The following is a 26,477-nucleotide window of genomic DNA, read 5'->3' as shown; positions in this document are numbered from 1 at the left end:
ATGTACAGGTGCCGCGACGCTACCAAGTAGCTTATCGGGAGTTTTTACTCTTAATAAACTTTCGATTAAAATATCTCAGGAACTAAAGTCGTAATCAAAAATCTAACTTTTCTTCTACAATGTGGATGCAAGCTTTTGATTGCGACCAGTTTGAATAAGATTGATGCAGTCAATCCTGAGGTATGATAATTGTATCGAGCGAAATACCAGAATTGTGACATTTATTTTTCCAATTCAGACTCTCATGTATGTATGCTCGACGCACACACGCAAACCGATCTTATCTCTCAGGGCGCGTTTGCAGCACTCATGTACGATTATTCGCTTGCAAATGCGCCTTGAGAGACAATATTGTGTATGTACATGCATATGTATAATATAATAATGTAAGATTATAAGAGTATATATCGCGCGGACAATATAAAAAATGAGTTATAGTACAATATATATCGCGGAATAATGGAACGAAAAGTGATAAGAGTATCGCGGAATAGTACAACAACGAAGAGAAGTGATAAAGTGAAAAGAAATTATTAAATTTATATTTTATAGTTTATATTTATACACTATTAATAGTGTAAGGAAGAGAAGTGATTTCTTTCAATCGATGTTATATCGAGCAAAGTTTGGTTACAGGTTACATTAATAAAACTGAGCGAATACTTACGGTGGAGTGAATCTGTGCATTATCAATTATAACATATTTGTGATAAATACGTTATTGAAAAATGATTATGAATGAATCGAAGGAATATTTGGAAATTTTGGCTGGCCATGTTTTCGATAACGATAAGCTGGTAATTATACGCGCGAATGCGCATTCATGTATATAATGTTTATTTGTACTTTATACATAAATGTAATTAATATTTTATAATTAATATTTTTAGGTTGACTTTCAAATGGCTAAAAGCAATAAGTTTATATTAATATAGCAATATAAATTTTGTGAGAAGTCTATCAAAAAAACCACAGCATTGAATACACATTTTTATAATTTGGCTTTATATAGAATAATAAAACGATAAAATCATATCGAAGCACTTCTATAGTGTATACAAACATTTTGCGGATCTGGAATTACTCGCTACTTTTGGTTCTGAAAATGTAAATGTTTATTTATATTTTATATATAAATGTATTTATATAATGCGTAATTAATATTTTTAGGTCACTTACAAATGACTAAACAATAAGCTGCATATTTACGTTAATATAGCAAAACAAATCTTGAGAATTCTATCAAAAATATTACATTATATACAGTTGAATTAAAAGCATCACAGTTAGAGTCTGAAATAGATAATTTTTGACACACCCGAAGTGTGAAGATAGCTCGGCTCAAACTGAGTTGAAGAGTCCTGAATCATTTTTTTATAATACTTAATAAAGGAGTTATTATTGAGTAAAGTCTAACATATGAGCACCAACATCTAGCCGTTTGTGCGCCGCATTTAATAGAGGAGTTATTATTAACTCCTCTATTAAATGTTATAAAATAAATGGTACAGGACTTTCCTTTTCAGTTTGACCCAATCTACCTTCACACTTTGGGTATGTAAAAAATTTCCGAACATCTTGTATAATTTTTATAATTAAATGTGTAATTACTATATAACGTTGCTGTTTCCTTGAATGGAGATTATTATATAAGGAACGAGTATATTATATGTTGCAATCCTGTAATATTATTTGTTATATTTGATTACATTGAGTTATGTAACCAAATAATATTTATAACATAGTTGTGTGTTTTCTTGGTATATACAGGGTATTAAAAAAAAAATATTCAATATTTATATGGTGGATAGGACACACCGAGTAAAAAAATCTTAATAAACATAAATCGAAAGCTCAACTGTTTCTGAGATATAAACATTTTTGTATGTTAGCATCATGATTGACTTACTAGCTTCTACGTGTCGCATGCGATATTTACCTCAGTATTTATAAACTCAGGTAATTATTTACTATAACGGACCCAGCTCCAATCACGTTGACCTTGATATATGTTGTCAAGGACATAATCCTAAGTAACTTTTTCTTATAACTTAATTGGCGGTCATTCTTTATTAAAAAGTTATTAACAAATAAAGTTTGAAAAAAAAAAATATTAATTTTTACATAAGTTTGTAATTTCCACGCAAGAAACGAGGTCCATCTGCATCAGAACCCTGATTTAAATGTGAAACAAGGTCTTTACATAATTAATATAATATTAGAAAAAATCAGTACACATAGGAATCAAAAATTTTATTTATTCTACAGTTGCAAATGTACTGTTTTCATCTAAGGGATACAATGTTGCCATTATTTCAAAAAATTTACGTATTCGTTCACAATATTGATATTTACGTTTAAATATAAACTCAGCCAAATAATGCATGTAATGATAATCACGAGTTCCATATTTTGGTATTCCACTTCGAATATCACGCCATATGCGTTCTATGTTTTGTGTGTGAACTCCTGTATGAGGGTCTACAAAATTTTCGCTATGATTTACAACTTGATGTGTATAGTTATAATTTTTAAGTTCATTATATGCTCTCCAGCAGTCGCTACAGATAATAGTAATCGGTGCAACACGACGAAGTATAATTGGAATGAGGATCTTAGATGAACGTTCTTTAACAGGAAGAACAAAAAATTTGCCAGTACACCGTTCAATACCTCCAAATAACCACTGGCCAGTAATAAGACGTCCACGATGATATTTGCGTTTTCCAAATTTAGCTTCGTCAATTTCTACAATGACGTTTAAACCGCCAATTTGCTCTTCATTGTGTGACAGCCACTGTGCCAGAAGCTATATAAAAATACGTAATAAAAAAAAAGAATATATAAACAATATAGACAACTATTATATATGACAAATATCACTTGCCACTCAAAAAACCATTATAATAGCAATATCAATATAGAAAATAAAAAACATACTTCTCGACAAAAATTTATTCAATCGACTGCTGTACGAGATGAAATAGATAATTCCGCTTTTAAAAATAACTATCGTGGAGAATTTAATAACAGAAAATAACTAATTATACGACAAGCTGTTGGCAAATCCAGTGTTGCTTGTGCAAACCACGTATTAGTTAAAGCACTAATCTTAAAATTGCATGTTTTTTTAATTCGTTTCTTATGACGAACTTGTTCATAGTATTTTTCAGTGCAATGAATAACAAGTGGTGACTGCTCTATATTTAAGTGCTGAATTTTATTGCACCGAGGACACTTTATTTGATTACGAATAACTCTGTTCTGTGCCAAAAATGTTATTAACTCCTTATAATTATGCGTTAAATGTAAAAACTCGTGAAATAACATAGTATACGGAAGTTAGACTCAATGTATTGTTTCAATAGTCACTCACAACTGAAGAATATGTGATGCAATATAAACACGAAGAGTATTTTAACTAGCGGTAGTATTTATGCTTCTATATTTATATTTTTATTATTGTCAACATAGTTTCGTGAAACTAGATGACTTTCCACGTGAAACAAGGTCGATTTCAACACATTCTCTGTTTACAGGATGAAACACAACAATAAAGGGGGGGGGGACTCACTACGTTCATGCATAAACTTTCTCATTCTCACAACAATTCTGGACTAAACCTTGTTTCGCATTATATACATGAATACAGTACGTTCCGCCCCCCCTCCCCCCTTAACCCAAATCAAATTTTAGTTTTAAATCAGAAATAAGTTTAGGTTAGGTTATATCTTCCGGAAGTGGAGTCCCCCCGCAGAGGGGACGGAACCCACTACATCCACGCATACACTTTCCCATTCACACAACAATTCTGGGCTGAACCTCGTTTTGCATTGTAAAGTATATGCATGGATACAGTGGGTTCCGCCCCCCTGCGGAGGGGCACCACTTCCGGAAGATATAACCTAACCCAAACCTATTTCTTATTTAAGGGGATCCAAAATTACCGACAAAACGCGAAAGTCGTTTCAAGTGAAAATATTTTTTTTGGCTACACAGATTGATAAATCCTTTTTCACAGTTAAAGTATTGATAATAACAAAAGTGGGGAGCTATATTTCATATAACAAATCAAAGAAAAGTTAAACAATTACAGTTTTGTTATCGACTTCTTGCGTCAAGTCGTAACAATATTTATTTAAGATAAAAGTTCTGCAGTTTGTTCGTGCACAAGACATAGCTCCCCGCCTCGGGATAACATGAAGGAATATTAGTGAACTCTTAGAAATAAGTTTATTAGTCTAGTAAAAAAGATTTTCACTCGAAATGCTTTCATGCACATGTGTGCGTGCAAGATTGAGGCAAAAGAGTAAAACAGAGCAGTAGATTAGTTGCGTGATGTCGCGATAGACGGAGTTGCAATCTTACATGACAAGGACAGACATAATCGTACTATCTTCGTCTCTTTCATGCGTGGAGAGTAATATACATGTACGCACTAACATTATTGCAGTATCTTTTTTCTCTCGATCATACGCTCTGTTTCTTTCTAATCGCTCGCTCGCTATGTACTACGTATCCGCTTAGCTTCATGCTCCTCGCATATTCATTTACGCGTTCACTCGCGCTTCTCTCTCTCTCTCTCTCTCTCTCTCTTTCTTTCTTTCTGCTCGTTCATTATTGTATTCTTTTATTCTCATTATTATATTCTTTTATTTGCTCAACTTTTATTCTTTCTATTCTCGTCTCCCTACATGAAAATAAATAAATTTATTTATTTATGTTTATTTGATACATCATAAATGAGATGCACAAGTTATTTTCTTTTTCTATTTAACTATAGTTAAATACAACACATGTACATACAAAAATACACATAATTAAATACTTTTTCTATTTATGACATACACAATATCTCATTTATGTTGTATAAAATAAAGACGAATAAGTTAATGTATTATTATGTAGGAAGACGAGAATAGAAAGAATAAAAGTCGAAGAAATAAAAAATATAATAATGGGGATGAAAGAATATAATAAAGAACAAGGAGCAAGCGAGATGACAAACATCAAAGAGTTCCGAAATCTCGCTCGCGAGGCTCTTTTTATCTATAATATCTCGGGTTACATATCGTTCGTAAAATTTCTGTTTTTCGTATTTTATGGATATCAAAATAATTCTAATAGATTAATGAGATTCTTGCGATTAAAATAATACTAAACATGACATAAATCGGATAATTTTTAAACAATTATGTTATTAAAATAATGATTACTTATTTCATTTAAAATTATTCGATTTATGTCATATTTGGTGTTATTTTAATCGCAAGAATCTCATTTTAATCCATTATAATTATTTTTATACCAATAAAATACAATATGAAAGTTTCAGTTTTTATTTTATAAGATGTCTATATATAGTAGATAAGGAAAGATCCCCGCACGATGCTGGAGAGTCGACAAAAGCGAAAGCGAGAAAGAATGAAGGAGCAAGCGAGACGACAAATATCGAAGAGTTCCGAAGTCTCGCTCGTGAGGCTCCCTTTATCTATAATCTTTCACGTTAGATTAATATATATAAATTATTATAAAATTTATATATATATATATATATATATATATATATATATATATATATACAGGGTGTCCGGCGTCAATCGCATCACCGGTCGTGTACAGGTAGAGCAGATGAAATTGAGAAGAAAAGTTCTTTTTTTTCTATAACACTTAATAAAAGAGTTATTATTGAGTAAAGTCTGGCCAATCAGCGCCGATCTTTAGCCGGGCGCACGTCGGTGAACCGCGCGCCTGATAGTGTGCGCCGCTGCATCTAACCTCTGTACTGAAACCCTACACCCCATATATATATATATATATATATATAATATAAATATATATTCCAGAGAGTATATATATAATATAAATATAAAAATATTTATTCTAATACCAAAATTACAACCCTCTTCTTGCCCTAAGTTTCAATAAGGTGAAACACATGACAAAATTGTATATATATTCTTTCTTTATATTGTAAAGAACTAAATAAACAGAATATAAAATATATGACAACATATAAATATATTTATATTAACATTCTGTATTATATATATAAGTATATCTATATACCTATATACTATATATTATACGAAGAATTTATATTGCAACGTAGAGCATAACCTAGATTTTTCGGACAGCAATTTTGCAAGATTTCGAACAAATACTAGTAGAAATAATAATATAGATCAATTTATTTTAACATGTTGTGTAGAAAATGTTTTGTATATATATTAGCTGATTATTTATAAATACGAAAAAGATTACCTTTGATATAAATTATCCACGAAAATTCCGTATAGATCAGATGAACGGCAAACCGGAAAGAACTATTTCTTCTCTGCAACATGGCTTCTACATATCATATACATAGGACACAGAACTTGTTGCGCGGCACAATTTAAAAGTGACGTATATTACAAAATATATTATATAACATTAAAGTAATGCTAACGCAACATTTGTTATATAACATGTAATATTTCCATTGTATTGCTGTTATACTATTATAACCAGTAAATGCCAAAAAATATAACAGTTTTAAAACACAGTTATATTGCAGTTACAAAAAAAATATTGTAACATCAACATTAATAACGTATAACTTCTGTTATATTACGTGTTACTTGTAGGTTATATAATTATAATCTGTGATAGATGAAAATATGAAACATATAATAAAATGTAAAATACAAAAACAAATTTGCCTATGCATAGAGAATATGAGTCTAGTTTACATCAATTTGTTTTATCTTTGTATTACTAATCGACAAGGCATATAATCTTGTTTGCTTTAAATTTTATAATACGTTACCACATCCCAAAACCATATCAATGTAGTATCGTTCAATTGACAGGGAGCCTGGTATTAACAATAAAACTTTAGAAGCTATATAAAATTGCATGTGCATGTAGATTAATAAGAACATTAATTTTTGATGAGCAATACGTCAACATGTAGACTATTATGCAGATAGATTTGTTGGCTACGTAGATTATGATAATAATGTATTATAGAATGTGATTCAACAAAAATCCCTAAAGAAATATTGGTTTTTTGTATTGCATGCATTAATGAATCTGATAAATTATCAATTGCTTTTAATTTTGCAATGCATGATAGTATTTCAAGAGATTGGAATGTTGATTGTGTCACTCATATATGATGGTTTAAGATCTAATTTAATTATGTTGCACAGTTTAGGATGCAATTTAAATTATTCTTAAAATTTTCAGATATTTTAAAACATCCAGCCAATGATTTCAATATTTATGTATTTTTGGGATCCTAGCCATATATTAAAACTTGTGCAAAATATAATTGGCAGCGTAAAGACGTTTTACAATGATAACGGCAATGCAATAAAATGGAAATACTTTAAGGAATTATACAAATTACAAGAAACAGAAGTCTTATACTTACAATTACCTAATTTATAAATAAATATATAGAATGTCACAAAAATAATATGAAGATTAAATTAGCGTCACAATTATTATGCACGTCGGTTGCAACTTTATTAGAAATATGTCAGAATACGTTAAAATTACCACAATTTTAAGATTGTTCCGCAGCGATTAAGTTTATATCCATTTTTAATGATGTTTTTAATATTCTAAATTCTAAAAATCAAATGTATTCCGGATTTAAAATACCAATAAATACAAAAAATTCATTAGAAATAACCAAGAAAAAGTCGAAGAATATGTTACATATATTAAAAAATTTTCACAATATAAAGAACGACAAAACATATTACATTTCAAAATTAAAATAGAGAAAACAGTAAAACTTTTTATTCGATTAAAATATTTCCAACGCACACCCAAGTCATTTTTCTACATAGTTTCCACTAACATCTAACCATTTTTGCTATCGGATTGATAGTCTTTTTATTTCATAATAAGTGTCATAAAAAGTAGTGGGATGTATCCGAAGCCTATTTTTTTATTACATATTCTCGTAGCTTATCTAGAGAGCTTTTCAAGACACTATAATAAAGTATTTTTTCATTAAGTATTTTTCGAGTTTATTTTATATCTTAATCTGACATATTTTGATATAAAAAATAAAATATCTTGTAAAATATATTTAGTTTTGCTAGCACAAAACGATTTTGTCCCTCAAGGCGCGTTTGCAGCGTTCATGTACAATTATTCTATAAGATAATAATATAAGATTATAAGAATACATATCGTGCGAACAAGATAAAAAATGTTAAAGTTATAAGATAGTATATATTGCGGAATAATGGAACGAAAAGACGAAAAATGATAAGAGTATCACGGAATAGTACAACAATAAAGAGAAGTGATAAAGTGAGAAAAAATTATTAACGCAGAACAGTGTAAGGAAGAGAAGTGATTTAATCGATGTCATATCGAACAAAGTTAGGTTACATTAATAAAACTTAGCGAATGCTTAAAGTAGAGTGAATCTGTGCATTATCAATTATAACATATTTATGATAAATATATTATTGGAAAATGATTATGAATAGATCATAGGAATATTTGGAGATTTTGGCTAGCTATGTTTTCGATAACGATAATCTGGTAATTATACGCGCGAACGCGTATTCATATACAGGGTGTATCCTAAAAAGTTGGAAGTATTGCAATGGGGGATTCAGGACACAAAAATAAGAGAAAAAGTTCATATAAACATATGTCCGATATGACCTTGTTTTCAAATTATAGCTTGTTTTATTTTTCAATAGAGTTAAGATAGTATACTTGGATATCGGTTTGCTGTTTATGTACAAGATTTAAAAGATTTAAGGTCTTAATTTGTAAACATAAACGCGTATTATTTGTGTTGTAAGTGATACGGTTCATATTTTGTATTCAGTGAAGGTAAGGTATTTGTATCGTACGTTAGTACTATTAATGATAGAAATACGTTTAAGTGAAAATGGTTTGGTCAAACAATGAAATGGCAAACGTACATCTCATGTATGGATTAGCCCACGCAGTCAGAGCTAGACTTATGTATGCGGAAACGTAATTATCTTAATTCTGTTGAAAAATAAAACAACCCAGTCAGCCAGGTCTGTTCTAACAGATATTGCCAAGTGCTTGCTACAAATTATTGTCAGCAAAAAGGCTACAAATTTGGTACAAGAGTTGTTATTACCGATTAAGCTGGCAGATTGCCGGCAAGAATCAAAAGCTTGCTAACATAACTACACAGCAAATTGGCGGCAGAAACCGAGCAAAGCTTGCTGACATGACTGACATCAGATTGTCGGCAAAAACTGAGCAGGATCTGGAGTGCGCAATCTGATGGCAAATTGGCAGTAAAAACCGAACAAAATCTGCAGCTTATTACAAAGTATTATAAAATAGTTCAGTCGCTTATCGCTATGCGGCGCGTTATTCATTATCTATACCCGTATTCAAATTCTTGTCATGAGTGTATATAAAGCCTACAAAATGCTAATAATATTATAATATATATATTTCTATCAATTCAATTTTTGACATAATTCTTATACAGGAAATTCAGATATTGAATTGATTTTTGGTAAATCGGACAGATAATTGTTCGATTTTCACTTATTCAAACAATTTCTATCCAAAAAGATCTTTAATTTTATAAATTAAGTTATTTGAATTTACCTATATGTTTTAACATATTAATATACGATTTTATATAATGTCTAATTATCTAATGGTCATTTTATGACCAAAACTTATCATCATTTTGTTACTTAGGGTTAAGGCTTTAAATCTATTTAAATATATACTTTTATATGAATGGCCAAAAGCTGCAGAATTTGTTCGGTTTTTGCTGACAATCTGCTATCAGATTGTCTTGCGCAGATCTTGGTCGATTTTTGCCATCAATTTGACGTCAAATCATGTCAAGCTTTGCTCGGTTTTTGCCATCAATTTGCTGTCAGGTTATGTCAACAAGCTTTGTCACCAAAACACAAGCTTAATGCGGACACAGATGGCACTGGATTTGTTACCAAGTTTTGAGCGAATTTGATGCCAATTTGGCAACAATTTGTTATCAAATTGCTTACTGGGAAGCTATAACTTGAAAATACGGTCATATCAGACATATGTTTATATGCATTTTTTCTTTTATTTTTGTGTCCTGAATCTCTCATTAAAATACTTCCTACTTTTTAGGATACACCCTGTATATGATGTTTATTTCTATTTTACATTTAAATGTAATTAATGCATAATTAATATTTTTAAGTTAACTTACAAATGGCTAAAAGCAATGAGGATAAAAGTGCATAATAACGGACCCAGCCTCAATGACCTTGACCTTAACATATGTTGTCAAGCTCATTGTCCTGAGCATCCTCTATAATGTTTCAACCATCACTCGTTATTAAAAAGTTATTAACCAAAAAAGTTTAGTAAATAAAACGTAAATGGGTAAATGTTTACTTTTACACACTCTATCCCATATGATTTCCGGTTTACCTTGACCTCTAAGAAGAATTTCTTAATAAACAACAAGCGACGGCTAAAACCATTTGGAGGTTACTCAGGGTCATGACCTTGACAACATATGTCAAGATCAAGGTCATTGGAGTTGGGTTCGTTATTATGCATTTTTACCGCAATGAGTTTATATTAATATAGCAAAACAAATATTGTGAGAATTCTACCAAAAATATCATAAAAACAACAGCATTAAATACACATTTTTAATTAACATAAAGAATAATGAAGTGACCAAATCATATCGAAGCACTTCTATTATCTACAAACATTGTGTGGATCTGGAATTAACTTTTAGTTTTAGAAATGTGTGAATGTTTATTTAGATTTTATATATAAATGTAATTAATACGTAATTAATATTTTTAGATCATTTACAAATAGCTAAGCAATGAGTTGCATGTTTAAATAACAAAACAAATCTTGTGGAAATTCTATAAAAAATATTACATAGACAGTTGAATTGAAAGCGTCAGAGTTAAAGCCTGAAATAGAAATGTTAAGCATTAGTCAAAGAAGAGAAATAAGATAATAATTTTGTTTATAAATTATATAATAAAGGTTATTTATTTTCTTAGACTAAATTCTCGAAGGACATATATTTTATATTTCATTGATAAAATATTAAAGAAAAACTTTTAATTTTGAGAATTTTCGCGGTGCTTTTAGAAAAGTATTGTCTTATTATTATATTTGGGCATTCTTAAATACGGACGCTCCTCAGACGAAGCGTCGCGCTTCTTAGTTGCGCGTATCTGGCGACTCGTTAATGCACGAGTAGTGAATGGGGAACAATAGGCGTGAGCGGAATCGAGCCGAAATGTGCAGTAAATCCCAGCATTACGTTAAAGGAACAAGAACAGCGATTGTCGCTCTTTGTCTGACATTATCTCCCAATAATCGCATCCATGTACTTAACATATTGATGTTGTGCCTTCATGAACGCTATACGCGATGAAAAAGAGACAAAGACGGCGCAATCATCTCTCTTCGTCAACCGATCAGTGTACGAGAAATATTTCTCCACGAGTTGCTACTTGGGTAATTATTTACTATAACGGAACAAGGTCCAATGAGGTTGACCTTGACATATGTTGTGAAGCACATAATCTTGAGCATCCTTTCCTTTTAATTTAATCGGCGATCTTTTATAATTTTTGAGATATTTAAAGTTGAAGTTACATTCGAAACGAAAATTTGGTTTGAGTTACATAACGTAACTTGAATCAAATTTTAGTTTTATATCAGAAATAGGTTTGGGTTAGGTTATATCTTCCAAAAGTGAAGCCCCTCCGTAGGAGGGATGGGGGGGGCGGAACCCACTGTGTCCATGCATATACTTTACAATGTAAAGCGACGTTCAGCTCAGAATTGTTGTGTGGATGGGAAAGTGTATGCGTGAACGCAATGAGTTTCGCGCCCCCCCACCCCATCCTACGGGGGGTTTCACTTCCGGAAGATATAACCTAACCCAAACCTATTTCTGAAAATTTGATTTGAGTTATACAACGTCTTGATGAGGATGGATCTCGCTTCTTGCCTGGAAATTACAAACTCATGTAAAAATTACGTTTTGTTTTAAAACTTTATTTGTTAATAATTTTTTAATAAATAATGACCGCCGATTAAGTTATAAAGAAAGGTTACTCAGGATTATGTCCTTGACAACATATGTCAAGGTCAATGTCATTAGAGTTGGATCCGTTATAGTAAATAATTACCCAATTTTTTATCTAATTCAGGAATAATTCATAAATCAATTTTTAATTATTACTTATATTAAACTTTAATTTATAATTTAAATTTGATTCGTGAATTACACAGGTTTTAATTCGCAAATCAATTTTGATTCGTGAGTTGCACCGGCTTTAATTCATAATTCAAATTTGATTTATGAATTACATAGACTTTAATTTATAATTCAAATTTGATTTGTGAATAACACAGGCTTTAATTCATAATTCAAATATGATTCGGGATTTAAAGCCGATATAATTTACATATCAACTTAAATTCGTGATTTAAAGCTGCTGTAATTCACAAATCAATATTAATTTGTGAATTGAAACTAAAGTAAACCATAATTACATATTAAATTATTAATATACAGGATGTCTCAAAACTCATAATTGACTTTTGAGGGGATGAAAGAAGGTAAAATTTTGAGACAAAAGTTTCTGTGTCACATTTCTCTTCGGTCATTATTCACTGAGTTATTTAACAATTACGTCGATCAATCCCGTGCGCCCTGCAGCAAATTCGAATTTATTTGATCCATTTAGTTGATCAAATTGATCGAATGGTCGAATGATGAGGAGAGTCGGAGAGAGAGAGAAATATGTCAAAAAGTGAAATAGTCGACAATAGACAAAATATCAAAGATCCGGGAACAGAGGAGAGTATCCTAACTCGAGTACAGAAAGAAGTGTGCACGAGTCGGCGTTTGGTGATATACGACTCGTGCCCGATTGCGATAAAAAATTAATATCGCGAAACGATATAAACATCTCTAACATCTATTTAAGGAAAAATTAATATAAGATCATATTTTTCTTTACAATTATGCTGTTTTCAATACTTCATAACTGTATATTTAGAGAATAATCTGCGTATGTACTTAATTTTATACTTATATGATTAATTAAATGCATTATGTCTCACATTATCATTTTACAATACGATTTCACCGTTCATAAAATTTTTTTGTACTTAAATCTATATTTAATTAGATGTCAATCTTTCTATAGTATACTAAATTCTTTATAGAGAACGATACCTCAGCGGTCTTGATAAACTGGAATACGCGGCTGAACAAATTTCTCAGATGCGCATTGTACTGACAGAACTCAAGCCAGAATTAGAGGCATCAGCGAAGGAAACTGCAGAGACAATGAAGCAAATAGAAACAGAAGAAACGAGTGTCAAACGAGCAACGGTCCTGGTGAAGAGAGACGAAAATATTGCAAATGCGCAGGCCGAAGTCGCCAAGCAATTGAAAATGGAGTGCGAAGCGGATTTAGCTGAAGCTCTACCAGCCTTAGACGAAGCGATAGGTTTAATTATTTATTTAATTATTTATTTAAAGTATATACGAGAAGAAAGTGTGTATATGTATGTCATATACAGTCATGTCATATTTTACGTGATTGCTCAAATTATCTCCGTTATTTTCAATATGTTACATCCTTCCACACCCAGAAAGGCGTAACAACTATATTTCCAAAGTTAGCCTCGAGACGTATAACTCAGGTAAAAAAAACTGAAGTTTAAAAATCAGGTAAACCGCTTGCGGTCACGTTGCTTTTTTGAACGTTCGTTTAGTGCAGTGCTGGGATTTACTTGTACATTTTGGCCCGATTTCGTGACTCACGCCTATTGCCCCCCACCCACCGCTCGTGCGTTAGCAATGAGTCGCCAGATACGCGTAACTAAGGAATGCGACGCTTTGTCTCATGAGCGTCCGTATATAAGAATGCCCAAATATAATAATAAGACAATACTTTTCTATAATTAAAAGTTTTTCTTCAATATTTTATATCAATGAATTATAAAATATTGAAGAAAAACTTTTAATTCTAAGAATTTTCGCGCTGTATTTAGAAAAGTATTGTCTTATTATTATATTTGGGCATTCTTACATATAAACGCTCCTGAGACGAAGCGTCGCGGTCCTTAGTTACGCATATCTGGCGACTCGTTGCTAACGCACGAGCGGTGAGTGGGAGGCAATAGGCGTGAGCCACGGAATCGGGCCGAAATGTGCAAGTAAATCCCAGCACTGGTTTAGTGGTTTCTTTTCGGTAAGAGAATTTAATCTTTTTTACACTAGAGTCTGCATAAAGGATAAAAGGATGAGTTAATAAATAATTAATAATGATTTATATGTGAAATAAACCAGTAGACAAATAGTAACAAAAATTAAAGAACATCACTTGGACATTAATAAATTCTCGTCCTCCCATTCTGTAATTACCGACCACCTAGGGCATGAGTTCGATTGGAAAAATGTTCATATATTAGATAAGGAGCCCTCTATGTCAAAAGATGCATTTCGGAAATGCTACACATTAAGCAACAAAAAAAATCGTATAAACTTGCAAGATGACACGAGTCTCCTATTTTTCAATCATTAAAAAATATAATCTGTTCTCTTATTTCTTCAGATTGTTTTTGATTTCCACTTTTTCATTGTTTTTAATTTCTTCGGTTGACACGTATTCGAATCTCTTTTGTTTTTCTCTTGGTCTCTCTCTTTATGTTGTTCTGTTCATTTGATTTCGAGACAGCCTATAGATCAGTTTTATCTTTCTCACACATCATTCTGATTTTATTTCCTGTTCTTTTTATCAATTTGACCGATTGATTTATTTATTCAGAATTGTTAACGCTTCCAACTTTGTAAGTATTTTTATTTTCACAGCCTTAACGGCTTCCTCTGTAACAGATATCATTTCCTTTTCATAATTTGTTTTGTATGTTCACAATTTTTTCTAATTTTTTTTGCAGTGAGACTTTACGTTGGCACCAGTGCTCTTAGTTCTTCATCGTGTCTTTTCTCGTTATCACTTTTTTGATTTTCTCCAACAAAAAATGAGAACAACTGAAATTTTTTAGCGCTGACAATTGTGTTGCATAATGAATTATTGCAGCGTTTGAAAAGAAGGTATAATATGTGTGCAATGAGTCCGATTAGTACGAGCATCCGAAATATGTTGATTAATTTTTTGTTTTACCAACAACCAGATTTTTGCATCAGAAGTGCACAAAAATCAAATTAATTTTTTCGCATTGCGTTTAATTTTATATTGATTTGCCTCGAATCGTTATTCGAATGTACTTGCGGTTTAGTTTAATTTATTTAAATTTATTTGTCATCATTGAGAAGGACCCGAAATGGGTCGAAACGTATGCATAATATATTGTCAATGTACATTTTAAGAAATTTTATTTTATTACGCTCTAAAACAGCATCTGGGCTCAAATTAGCCTTTTTTCGCCTTTGTCTCTGTTTTTATTTTTAGAATCCCGCTATTATTACTTTATTTTATTTTTTATTTTGTATTATAACAATGATTTAATCATAGAAATTTATATTTTTATTTATAGTTAAGTAAAAGAAATATTCTAATTTTAATACATATCTCTAGATATGTATATATATTTATTTATTACAAACTGACTAATAAATTTCTAGCGTATATGTATATGTTTATACCAGTGCTCGGATTTAGTTGCACATTTCGGCCCGATTCCGTGGCTCACGCCTATTGCCCCCCACTCACCGTTCGTGCGTTAGCGACAAGACGCCAGATACGCGTAACTAAGGAGCGCGACGCTTTGTCTCAGAAGCGTTCATATGTAAGAACGCCTAAATATAATAAATAAGACAATATCTTTTTAAATGCACCGCGAAAATTATCAAAATTCTAAAAGTTTTCTTCAATATTTTATATTTCATTGATATAAAATATTGAAGAAAAACTTTTAATTATAGATAAGTATTGTTTTATTATTATATTTGGGCATTTTTATATACGGACGCTCCTGAGACAAAGCGTCGCGGTCCTTAGTTACGCATATCTGGCGACTCGTCGCTAACGTACGAGCGGTGAGGGGGGGGGCAATAGGCGTGAGCCACGGAATCGGGCCGAAATGTGCAACTAAATCCGAGCACTGAACTAAACCATACGTAGAAGATAAAATACGAACTGGATTTAGAAAACATACAGGTGTAACAATAAAATTAGTTGCAATGGTGCAATATCATTAGATTTATGTGGTAATGTAATTGACTTATGTACATACACATTATTTTGATAATAATGTTGAGCATATTTTATTTGAGGATATAATATCTGATATAATAGAAAGTATATATAATATTTAAATAAATTTGCTAGCTTTAATGCAAAAAACACCAAATTTGTGTTTGATAGAGTTATTCAACTTGATTTATAGTCCGATAAATATACCCCTCTTCGGGATGGAACTTATGTTAAATTGCCCAATTATATTGCAAAAAAATACTGCGTTCATGTTAACAATACTAAAACTAATAAATTTAAATGTGAGCAACAAGAAAATCTTATATACTTTGAGTATGCATTAGAAAATATACTTAATCCAGTTAATAAAGACCCTAACAGACCTTCTAAATATGATATATCAAAGTATGAAATTTTAAATATGAATTATCCTGTACAAATTATTTAAAAAAATACGAAAAAGTATGAAGATTTTTTAAATATAGCTATAAATGTTTTTAGAGTAGATGAGAATAATAGTTTGTCGAATGCTTGACGTTGTTATGCCTCCGGAGAGGCACGGTAGTTGGGATCGTTTGCCGGGAGGAATTTGGGAATTCGGGATTCGTCTGAGTAGCTCACGGAGGTTATTGATAGAGGTTAGAGATAGACACTTTTGTAGTTGAAATAAATATATATATATATCTGCTTTATTCGTAAATTGGCTTAATTACACAGTTCCCGCACATTAACTCGCGTCGCGTATCGCGATAGCGGATATCTTAACGGGCGCGTGTCTAGAGTCAAGTTTCGGTCTCGAGACTCGCCTCTCGCTTCTTCGTGTATATTTCTGCCGACTGCGTGGCTATTCAATATTATAATAATTATTGACACTCGCTTTGACACTCGCGGCTGTTAGCGATATTACTCGCGTAAAGGAATAAAGGTTGCGCGCGTTATGTAAATTATTGATCTAATCTGCCCGCGTAATATTAATGGTAAAGACTGCCCGCCGTTCGTTAGCGGTGAGCCTTTTTATTAACTCCCCTTGGCTTCCCGGGAGGGGGTCGTTTAGCGACAAGGCTGTGTGTCGTGTCGCTTGATTTTGGCAATATCCGGATGCAAGCTAAGAAGTTCTAAGTAGGACTTCTTTGCTTGCACTTTCGCAATTTCTTTATTCTTTTTTATTTCGCTTTTAAGTAGGACTTCTACGTTGCATTTTCGCAATGTCCTTCTTCCGCTTGCCCTGATTTCCGCATTTTTGCAATGAAATGATTGCACGGTCGCTCGGGCTTCGCGCGTGGCTCGCGTTGTCAGCGCTTTGTTCGGTCGACGCTCGTAACGTGATCTGTATTCGCGTTACAGCGTTGAGCAATAATATAAAATATTGTAGTATGTATTTAGAATAATATATTTAATAATTCGTGTATAGCCTGTTCGGGCTATAACAATGTCTGAAAGACTTAGTCCGAAGGACGCATTCAAGAACCGAAGGTTCATTTACTATTGGTCAAGCTATTAATAATTATAAAGATAGAAAATGTATACATCTTTAATAACAAAGAGCATGTAGTTGGAATTAAAAATATGAGTGCTTTATTAAAAAGACAAATAACAAAAAAACACAGAAAGCGATACATACGTGAAAAATGCAACGATTCGTTTGAGAAAAAAGAAAAGTATAATTATAATGATCATGTTGCTCTGTGTATATATGAAAAACAAAAAATAAAAATGCCCACTAAATTAAATAGACAATATTTTTCCATAGGGGCAGAGCAATATCATCCATACACAATTAGTTCAGATTTTGAAGCAACATTACAAAAGTCAATTATGAAGAATGTCATTCATGAGTCGAATAGTTTCTGCTTTGATACAATAGATGAAACACAATTAATAAATAATGGGAGTGTTGAACAGTTAATGAATGAATTTAATAATCTTATTGTTAAATATGCAAGAAGATATTATGTACTTAGAAAAGTAAAAAAACCAATAGCAATGACGAAAGAGGATATTGACAATCTCAGAAAAACTGTCACATTTGTAATAATACATTTTCTGATGAGGAAAGCAAAGTGAGAGATCATGATCACTATACAGGACGCTATCATGAAGCAGCTCATGACAGCTGCAACTTAAAATTAAAATTACCAAATTTTATACCAATATTATTTCATAATTTGAAATATGATTCCAAATTATTTCTCAGATGGATTTTGAAACTAGGAGCTAAATATGAAAACGGGCAGAAAAATAAAAAAGCCATAAATATAATGCCAAACACAAAAGAAAATTATATTACAATTTCTATAAAAAATGTAGTTGTTGATCAATATGAACAACAGTATGACATATCAATATGTAGTGAATGTAATAAAAAATATAAGAATGAAATTATTGAAAACTGTAAAGAATGCAATTCGAAAACCAACATTTAAAAAAAAGGAGATATTAATAATATACATATGGAGGTGAGATTCATTAATATATTTAGATTTATAAACAAAAGTCTAGATTTATTAGTTAAAAACTTACTCGATGTAAACAATTGTTTTTGTTTACGCTGTTCAAGAAATAACAAATACAAAGTTATTTCCTATAAACGAACATGATGTACTTAAAATGATTGGAAGATGCAAGAAGTATAATGGAAAAGTATTTAAGCCAGTTGATTATTCTAAATTTAAAACTATATTAAACAGATTTAAAAAAGAAGATTTACATTTAGTTCTACAAAAAGAAATTTATATGTATAAATGGATGGATTCTTATGCTAAAATGTATGAGTTATATTTACCAAACACAAAAAAAAAGAATAGTATCCAATTTTAAATGATAAAAATGTGAGCCCTTCTAAGCTTAAATTTGCTCATAAAGTATATAGACATTTTAAATGTAAAACTGTAAAAGATTATCACAATTTATACTTGAAATTAGATATTGTCTTATTACATGATGTTTTTAACAACTTCAGAGAAAAATGTTATAAAGAATATGGGCTTGACGCGGTATATTATATATCTGCTCCACAATTTGCTAATGCTACTTTATTAAAATACACTGAACGAACATTAGAATTATTATCAGATAGAGAAATCTACGAAACATATGAAGTTGGAATAAGAAGCGGAATATCTATGATTCCACATAGATATGCATTAACTAATAATTGTTACTTTTAAGATAATAAAATTGGAAAGACCATAAAACTATCTAAAGAAAAAGCGATAGAAAAAGGTATATATAATAGTAAAAAACATGTTAGCTATATTTTATACTTAGATGCTAATAATTCATATGGGTATGCGCTTAGTCAATCTCTTCCTATAGGAGAATTTAAATATGAAGATGTAAATGATTTCACTCTTGAAAAAATTAAAAACTTACCCTATGACGGAGAATATGGTTGTACATTTCTCGTTGATTTGGATATCCCATTGGAATTACATGATAAATTTAAAAATTATCCCATGTTACCTGGATATTATTCACCTACATATGATGAATTATCCGAATATCAAAAAAAAATTGATATCTAAAGGAATAGGTAAAATACTAAACTTATGTATACATTAAAATCAAAGAATAATTATTTAATTGATTATAGAATGTTACAAGAATGCCTTAATCAAGGAATAATTTCAAAAGATATAAAAAAGATAATATTATTTAGGCAAAAAGCATGGCTGAAGATCTACATTAATTTAAACACAAAACTTAGAAGCCAAAAATGATTTTGAAAAGGACTTTTTTAAACTTATGAATAATTCGGTATACGGGAAACGGTATATGAAAAACGTGAGAAATAAATGTGACGTAGATTTGTTTTATTCATATAAAAATTTTGCAAGGTGTAAAAATTATGAAGATAGACAAATAATAGATGATGATAAAGTGCTTGTGTATCGGAAAAAGAAAAAAATAACATTAAATAAACCTATATATGGTGGATTTGTTGTATTAGAATTATTGATCAAAGTTATTGATGTATAATTTTTATTATAATTTTTTGAAGAAGAATTATGGTGATAAAGCTAAATTATTAGGAACTGATACCGATTCTTTTGTTATTTATGTGGAAACAGATAATCTTTACATAGATTTAAAAAACAATGTACATTATTTTGATATGAGTGATCATAAAATCAATTGGATGCCACAAATAAATAAAAAAGTAATCGGTTTATTCAAAAATGAATATCTCGTAATACCTTTAAGAGAATAGGTTGAATTAAGGTCTAAAATATATGCTTTTAGATACGATAAAACTGAAACAAAGTTTTGTAAAGAACCTAAAAAATTTATAACAAAAATAAAAGAGAAAAAGATATGTAAAGGAATCAAATATAAGAAAAATGAAATTTGATATGTACAAAAACTGTTTGTTTGAAGATAAGAACACAACTGAAACTGTATACAATATTATATCAAAAGAATTGAAACTTTATACTGTTAAAACAAATAAACCAGCATTATCGGCATACGATGATAAAGTATATTTAAATAATAATAGAAACATCCCCTTTTGGTTATAAATATCTCATGTGGAAAGACCAATATTTACATTTGTTACAAATAAATTACCTGCTTATATCAAATCTGTATTATAGTTGGTCTCGATTCAGAGTCTAACACTCTTAAATCAGGTCAAGTGCCTGAAAGACGCCCGTAAAGCGCCCGAAAGGCTTAGTCCAAGGGACGCTAAGTCCAAGGAACGCTAAGTCCGAAGGACGCTTAGTCCAAGGGACGCTAAGTCCGAAGGACGTTTACGAAATGATTAGATCCTTCTTATTTATCCATTGGTTATGTGTATTATCAAAGCCTAGCCATTTAACATAAACTTTATTTCCTTTTTTAAAAATATTTTTTCAACTAAATAGATGTTAGATGGAATTTTAGTTTTTTGTAGTTCTTGTTCATAAAAAGTTCCTTCAAGCTTTTCACCTTTCATATCTTTAATATAATAATATGCAGATATGTTTTTAAAAACTTTATCTATTATAAATATTTCTGTTGACCAATTAAGTGTATATCCTTTTTGAAATATATATTGTATTTTAATTTATTGATTCTTACATAATCATCAACTTTGAATTGCGTCTTCAAGTGTCTTTCAGGCGCACCTTTCGAACTTAGCGTCCTACGGACTAAGCGTTCTTCGGACTTAGCCTTTTGGGCGCTTTTCGGGCGTCTTTCAGACGCTTCACAAGATGTCATTCCTATAGTTCTATGCTTTCTATTGTTATAAATATTAATCAAATTTGGTAATATATCAACCCACTTGTAATTACCTTGTATACGAAATTGTTTCCACATTAATTCTTTAAGTGATCTAAAAAATCTTTCAACAATAGCAGCTTTTTTATCATTTTATGTCGAATAATGATTAATTTTATTTTGTTTTATTAATTTTATGAGTTTTTTTAAATTTTTATTATAAAATTCTTTTCCATTATCTGTTTGTAGATTTTTAGGTGGTTTATGCTGTGAGTTCAGGTCAAGCGTCTGAAAAACGCCCGAAAGATGCCCTTGAGATGGGTTTTTAAAACAAATACTCATTGCCTTGGATACGTTTTCTCCGGTTTTATTTTTAACAGGAATTGCCCAAGCAAATTTTGAAAAAGTATCAATAACTGTTAATGAATATTTATGTTCCTTATTAATTTTGGATATTCCCGTTAAATTACCCGAATCCATTTCAACAAGATCAGCCTGCCAAAGATCATCGACTCCTGATGTAATAGTAGATCTTCTTAGATAATTTCTCCTTGCCGGTTTGTGTAATTCATCAATAATATCGATTTTACTAACGGTCATTTATTACAGAATAACTATTTAGCTTCATTTGTTTTAAGTACTTTTCACGCGGAAAGTATTTCAAATTTTTGATAAAATCTTTTTCAGGTAAGTGAATTTCTTCTTCAGATATTTGTTGAACCTCAAATAAATGTAATAACTTATGAAGAGTTTTGTAAGTTCTGTTAAAAAGCTTGATCAGAACCATATGGATTTTTGGGAATTGATAAAACAAAAAATGATACATATTTCTTTTAAAAAAATAATGGATTATTATTATTATTATAAATGGGAAGAAATTTACGTAATGTATCAGACAAACCTTCGGTTTTTGAATCAAGAAATAAAATTTTAAGCAAAACTTCAGATTCACAACTGTTAAATACAGATTCAAAATTGTCGAATATAGATTCAGAATTGTCAAATACAGACTGTACCCATAAGATACCACTTAACATGAAAACGGGTTTTAATTTTGGAAATATATCATTTAAAAACACATATGAAATAATAAATACAACTCCATAAGAAGTGGCTGAAATAGAAAAGCTGCAATCTGAATTAAGAAAAACATTTCAAAATACAAGAAATTTAAATCCTAAAAAAGTATGAATTTAGAAGAAAAAAATAAACCAATAACTTCTAGACTGGATGAAACGAATAAAGAAATTAACATATTGATTAATAAACTGGAATCGAGTCTAAAATCAGCGTCTGAAAGACACCCGAAAGACTCCCAAAAGGCTAAGTCCGAAGGACGTTTATTCTAAGGGATGCTAAGTCCAAGGGATGCCACAGATATACTTAATATATACTATAAACTTTATCGAGATACTAAACTAGAAGAAATATTAAAAATTCTTAAATATTTAGGTCAAGCGTCTGAAAGACTAAGAAGGACACCCTTGGTTATAAAGTTGGTTAGAGACTGACGATAGCGATGAAGTATTTGAAGAAACCTTCGAGCGTCCTTCGGACTTAGTCTTTCAGACGCATCCTTTGGATGTGGACTTGGTACCATCTATTATACCATCTCGAGCCTATTAGCATTCACCTAAAAAATCAACTTTTCCAGTGTCACCAAGAATTAAAGAAGAAGGAGGGTGTAACAATGCACCCCCCATTGTTACCCGGCACGTGGACCAGCCGGAAGTGTGTTGCCCAGCGAACACCAGCCGAGCAGTGGCAGAGGCGCTTAGCGCCTATTTTAATACCTTTGCATAACCGAACACAAGAACGGAGATACCGTACAGCCGTTATATGGCTGGCGTTACGGCCCGAACTCCGAGTACCGCCGAACGCCTCCGAAAAGTACCGAGCGCCCCGATACCGAAACGCCGCGTCATATTCCCGTCTCGGGGTAGCGGCGCGCAACGTTAATTATCGATCCCGAAAACAATGCGTCGTTACCCTCACCTGAATAAGCGACGCAGTTACCGTTAAGCGCTTGGTATAAAAACGCCGGATTGCATCTCGACATCAGACCGGTACCTAAATCCGCTCGAGAAGTACGCTCCGAGATACGATATCGAATCCGATCCTAAATTCGTAGTAACGACGGAACGTGGGGTTGACGTGCTCGCATCCTCTGCCGAGCATTCTCGGTTTCTGTGCCGTCTCTAAAATCCTCACGCAATTCCGACCAACACGACGAGAGCGGAAAGTTTGCCACTCTCCTAGATTACGGTCTACTATTCGTTCGCTCCAATCAGACGGACCGTAGGTTTGCGAGTTCGCTGCCCCGTCGAGATTTCTCGACTCCGACGAGCTATCCTCGATTCCGCGTACAGAAGGAGGGACGGAGAGTTCTCCGCCCGATCGAGGGTACTCCGATCGCCTGTCCTGTACAACTGGGAATACGTAAATAACCACGCGGCAACAATAAGCCGCGGTTTTACCATACACGCAAAAATAATAACCGCGCCGAAATACTTGTTGCGTATCACTACCATACATTGTATTCCGCGCGCGCTGTCAAAATAAACACAGCCTTGCCGTACACGCGCGCCGTCAAAATAAACACGGCCTCACCGTACGCCGACGATTTTGATACATCGAAAATAACGCCGGAAGTACAAGCGTAGAATTACCAACATGGGACAGTGAGTTGCGTCGTCCCTGCCTGCCTCGCGTACGCGGCCCGTAATTCGTTAACTATTTTGGCTTATAGTTTAAAAACTAAGCCTCGGAAAAAATTTTGGCAAAGGATAAATCGTCTTAGAATAGTGTCAAGTATATGACATTGTAAGGACAGAAGATTGTTTTGAATCATCCTGTATATGTATTTTCTTTATTTATATATGTCATAAAAAGTGAATGTTTGTATGCGTGTTATGTTTGTAAGCGTATATATATGTGTGTGGCGTGTTGTGCTTGTATCGTGTTATGCGTGTATGCGTGATATGTGTATTTTAAATTTAAAATATGTTTATTATCTTATATATTCCTCTTCCTTTCTCCCTTCCTCCCCGACCTCTTCCTCTTCCTCTCCCCCTTCTTCCCCGACTTTTTGCTCTCCAATTCCCGCATGCCGGCAGCTGCTGCTGTTGGAGAAATGGCAACGATGGCTACTGCTGCTGTTGCTATTGTTGTTGCGAAGGTGGCAATGACGATAGTGGTAGCTGTTGCTGTCGCCTTTCGCGACGTCGTTGGTGGTACCATGGCTGCCGTTCTGCCCGAAGATGCTGTAATTAATAAAATTAATATATGGAACCTTTTCAATTAAACGACTGGATGGGATGCCTTTATTTATTCTGTGGGAACGACGTAAAGCATTATTATCATCTAATCTATTTTCTATGGAATCTGCAGTATCTTCTTCTAGTTTGTTTTCCGTAGGATCTTCAAAATGTTCTTGTTTGAGGCACTGCAAATTTATTAATCGATAACTAGGCGGGTATTCGTATCTGTTTAGCTGTAATTTGGTTGTCTTCATGCGATTCATCACTATTAGATGGTAGAAAAACCTAATATCTCTTATTATAATCTTTGATGTACTTGTATTGAGTAGCTAACACGCTTTATTACTACTTTGACAACCCATAAATAAGCAACGCTGACCAACATTGTCCAACTTTCGGAATTGTTTTGGCCGATAAACGATAACTGTGCTTCTAAAACATTTAATATTTGAATCAGCTTCTTCCCGCGCCAAAGTTCGTACGGAGTTTCGTCAAGATGTTTGTGTGGCATTCTATTTAATAATTCATAACTTCTCCCTGGTATGTTTTAGGTAATTTGGCTTGAAGCAGTAAACATTGTATCATTTCAATTAGTGACCTGTTCTTTCGTTCCGCTATTCCATTTTGCTGCGATGTAAATGGTGCGGTATATTACAGATATAATCCCTCAGTTTCGTAATATTTATTTAATGACTTACTGGTATACTTGTCTCCGTTATTACTGCAAATAACACTTACTGTTTTTCCATATTGTGTTTCTATTTCTTTTACAAAGCTTCTTATCTTCTCTTCAACTTCAACTTTATTAGGTACAGTGTAGCATACCTGCTGTAATCATCTATTACTGTTAACACGTATCTATTCTTGCTAGGCGTTTTGACATCCATAGGCCCACATACGTCAGTATGCACAAGTTCCAAAATTCCTTTTGATTCTGTACTGACTCTCGGAAACGACAATCTTGTACTTTTGGCTCTAAAACAGATTTCATATTTATCCTTGTGAATACATGATTTTATTTTCATACCTTTAACAATATCCTGGTTTCCCAGTTTCCTTATGTCATTGTAATTGCGATGTCCGAGTATTTTGTGCCATTCACGTATACAGTGAGACTGCTTCTTTTCTTGTATTCCATAAGCTTTACGCTTCCATCTTGTATAGTTTACCATCGATATGCGCCGTTAATAGAAAATTACCCTGACATCTTTTCTTTGTTATGCTACTTATTGATAATAAATTACTGTCCAGTTACGGCACACATAGGATGTTTTCTAAACGTATTTCCTTATCTTTAGTGTTGTTTGGTGTTAACTGGCCTATCCTGGCTTTCGATCTTGAGCTGTCATCCATCAGCTGCGGATACTATTCCTGAGACTTTATCATTGAAATCCATCAACAATTGTTATTCATCATATGAGAGATAACGCTTTTGAGTACAAATACCAACTATTACGGAGAAGCTTTTTTGTGTTAACCTGTAGACACAAGTATATTTCCTCTTTGAGAGAAGCGTCTTTGTCCGATTCTGAATCATTGTGCTGACATTTCCTGGTTTAATGTTTCTTTAGTCCTTTTACTTCTTTATCTTTGTTCTTTCTCCATACAAGGTATTTACGGCACTGCTTTTTCATATGTCCGTTATTTTTGCAGAAATAACATTCGATAGTTGTTGGTTGATCCTTTCTTGATACCTTCATAGCAGTTTCTGCTTGTTTTTGTTTCTAGGTTGTGCTTTCTGCTTCCTCCAGCAGTTTCTTTTTTTTAATGAGTTGTAGTGTTATCT

At 32.2% G+C, this 26,477-nt stretch overlaps 1 protein-coding gene across 1 annotated transcript in view; it reads left to right on the top strand.

The window, feature by feature from the left end:
* Positions 1–26,477, top strand: part of Dhc62b (Dynein heavy chain at 62B) — a 962,114-nt gene that overhangs the window by 578,021 nt on the left and 357,616 nt on the right. The window contains exon 25 of the mRNA XM_070302893.1: positions 13,231–13,517. Coding sequence (XP_070158994.1) covers positions 13,231–13,517 — 287 coding nt within the window. The remainder of the gene's footprint in view (positions 1–13,230; positions 13,518–26,477) is intronic.

The sequence above is a fragment of the Polyergus mexicanus genome, unplaced genomic scaffold (assembly GCF_030449975.1).
Source record: "Polyergus mexicanus isolate NDT 795.1 unplaced genomic scaffold, iyPolMexi1.0 SCAF_10, whole genome shotgun sequence".
Lineage (NCBI taxonomy): Eukaryota > Metazoa > Arthropoda > Insecta > Hymenoptera > Formicidae > Polyergus > Polyergus mexicanus.
The sequence above is the reverse complement of the archived record's forward strand: the minus strand, read 5'-3'. Positions and strand labels throughout refer to the sequence as shown.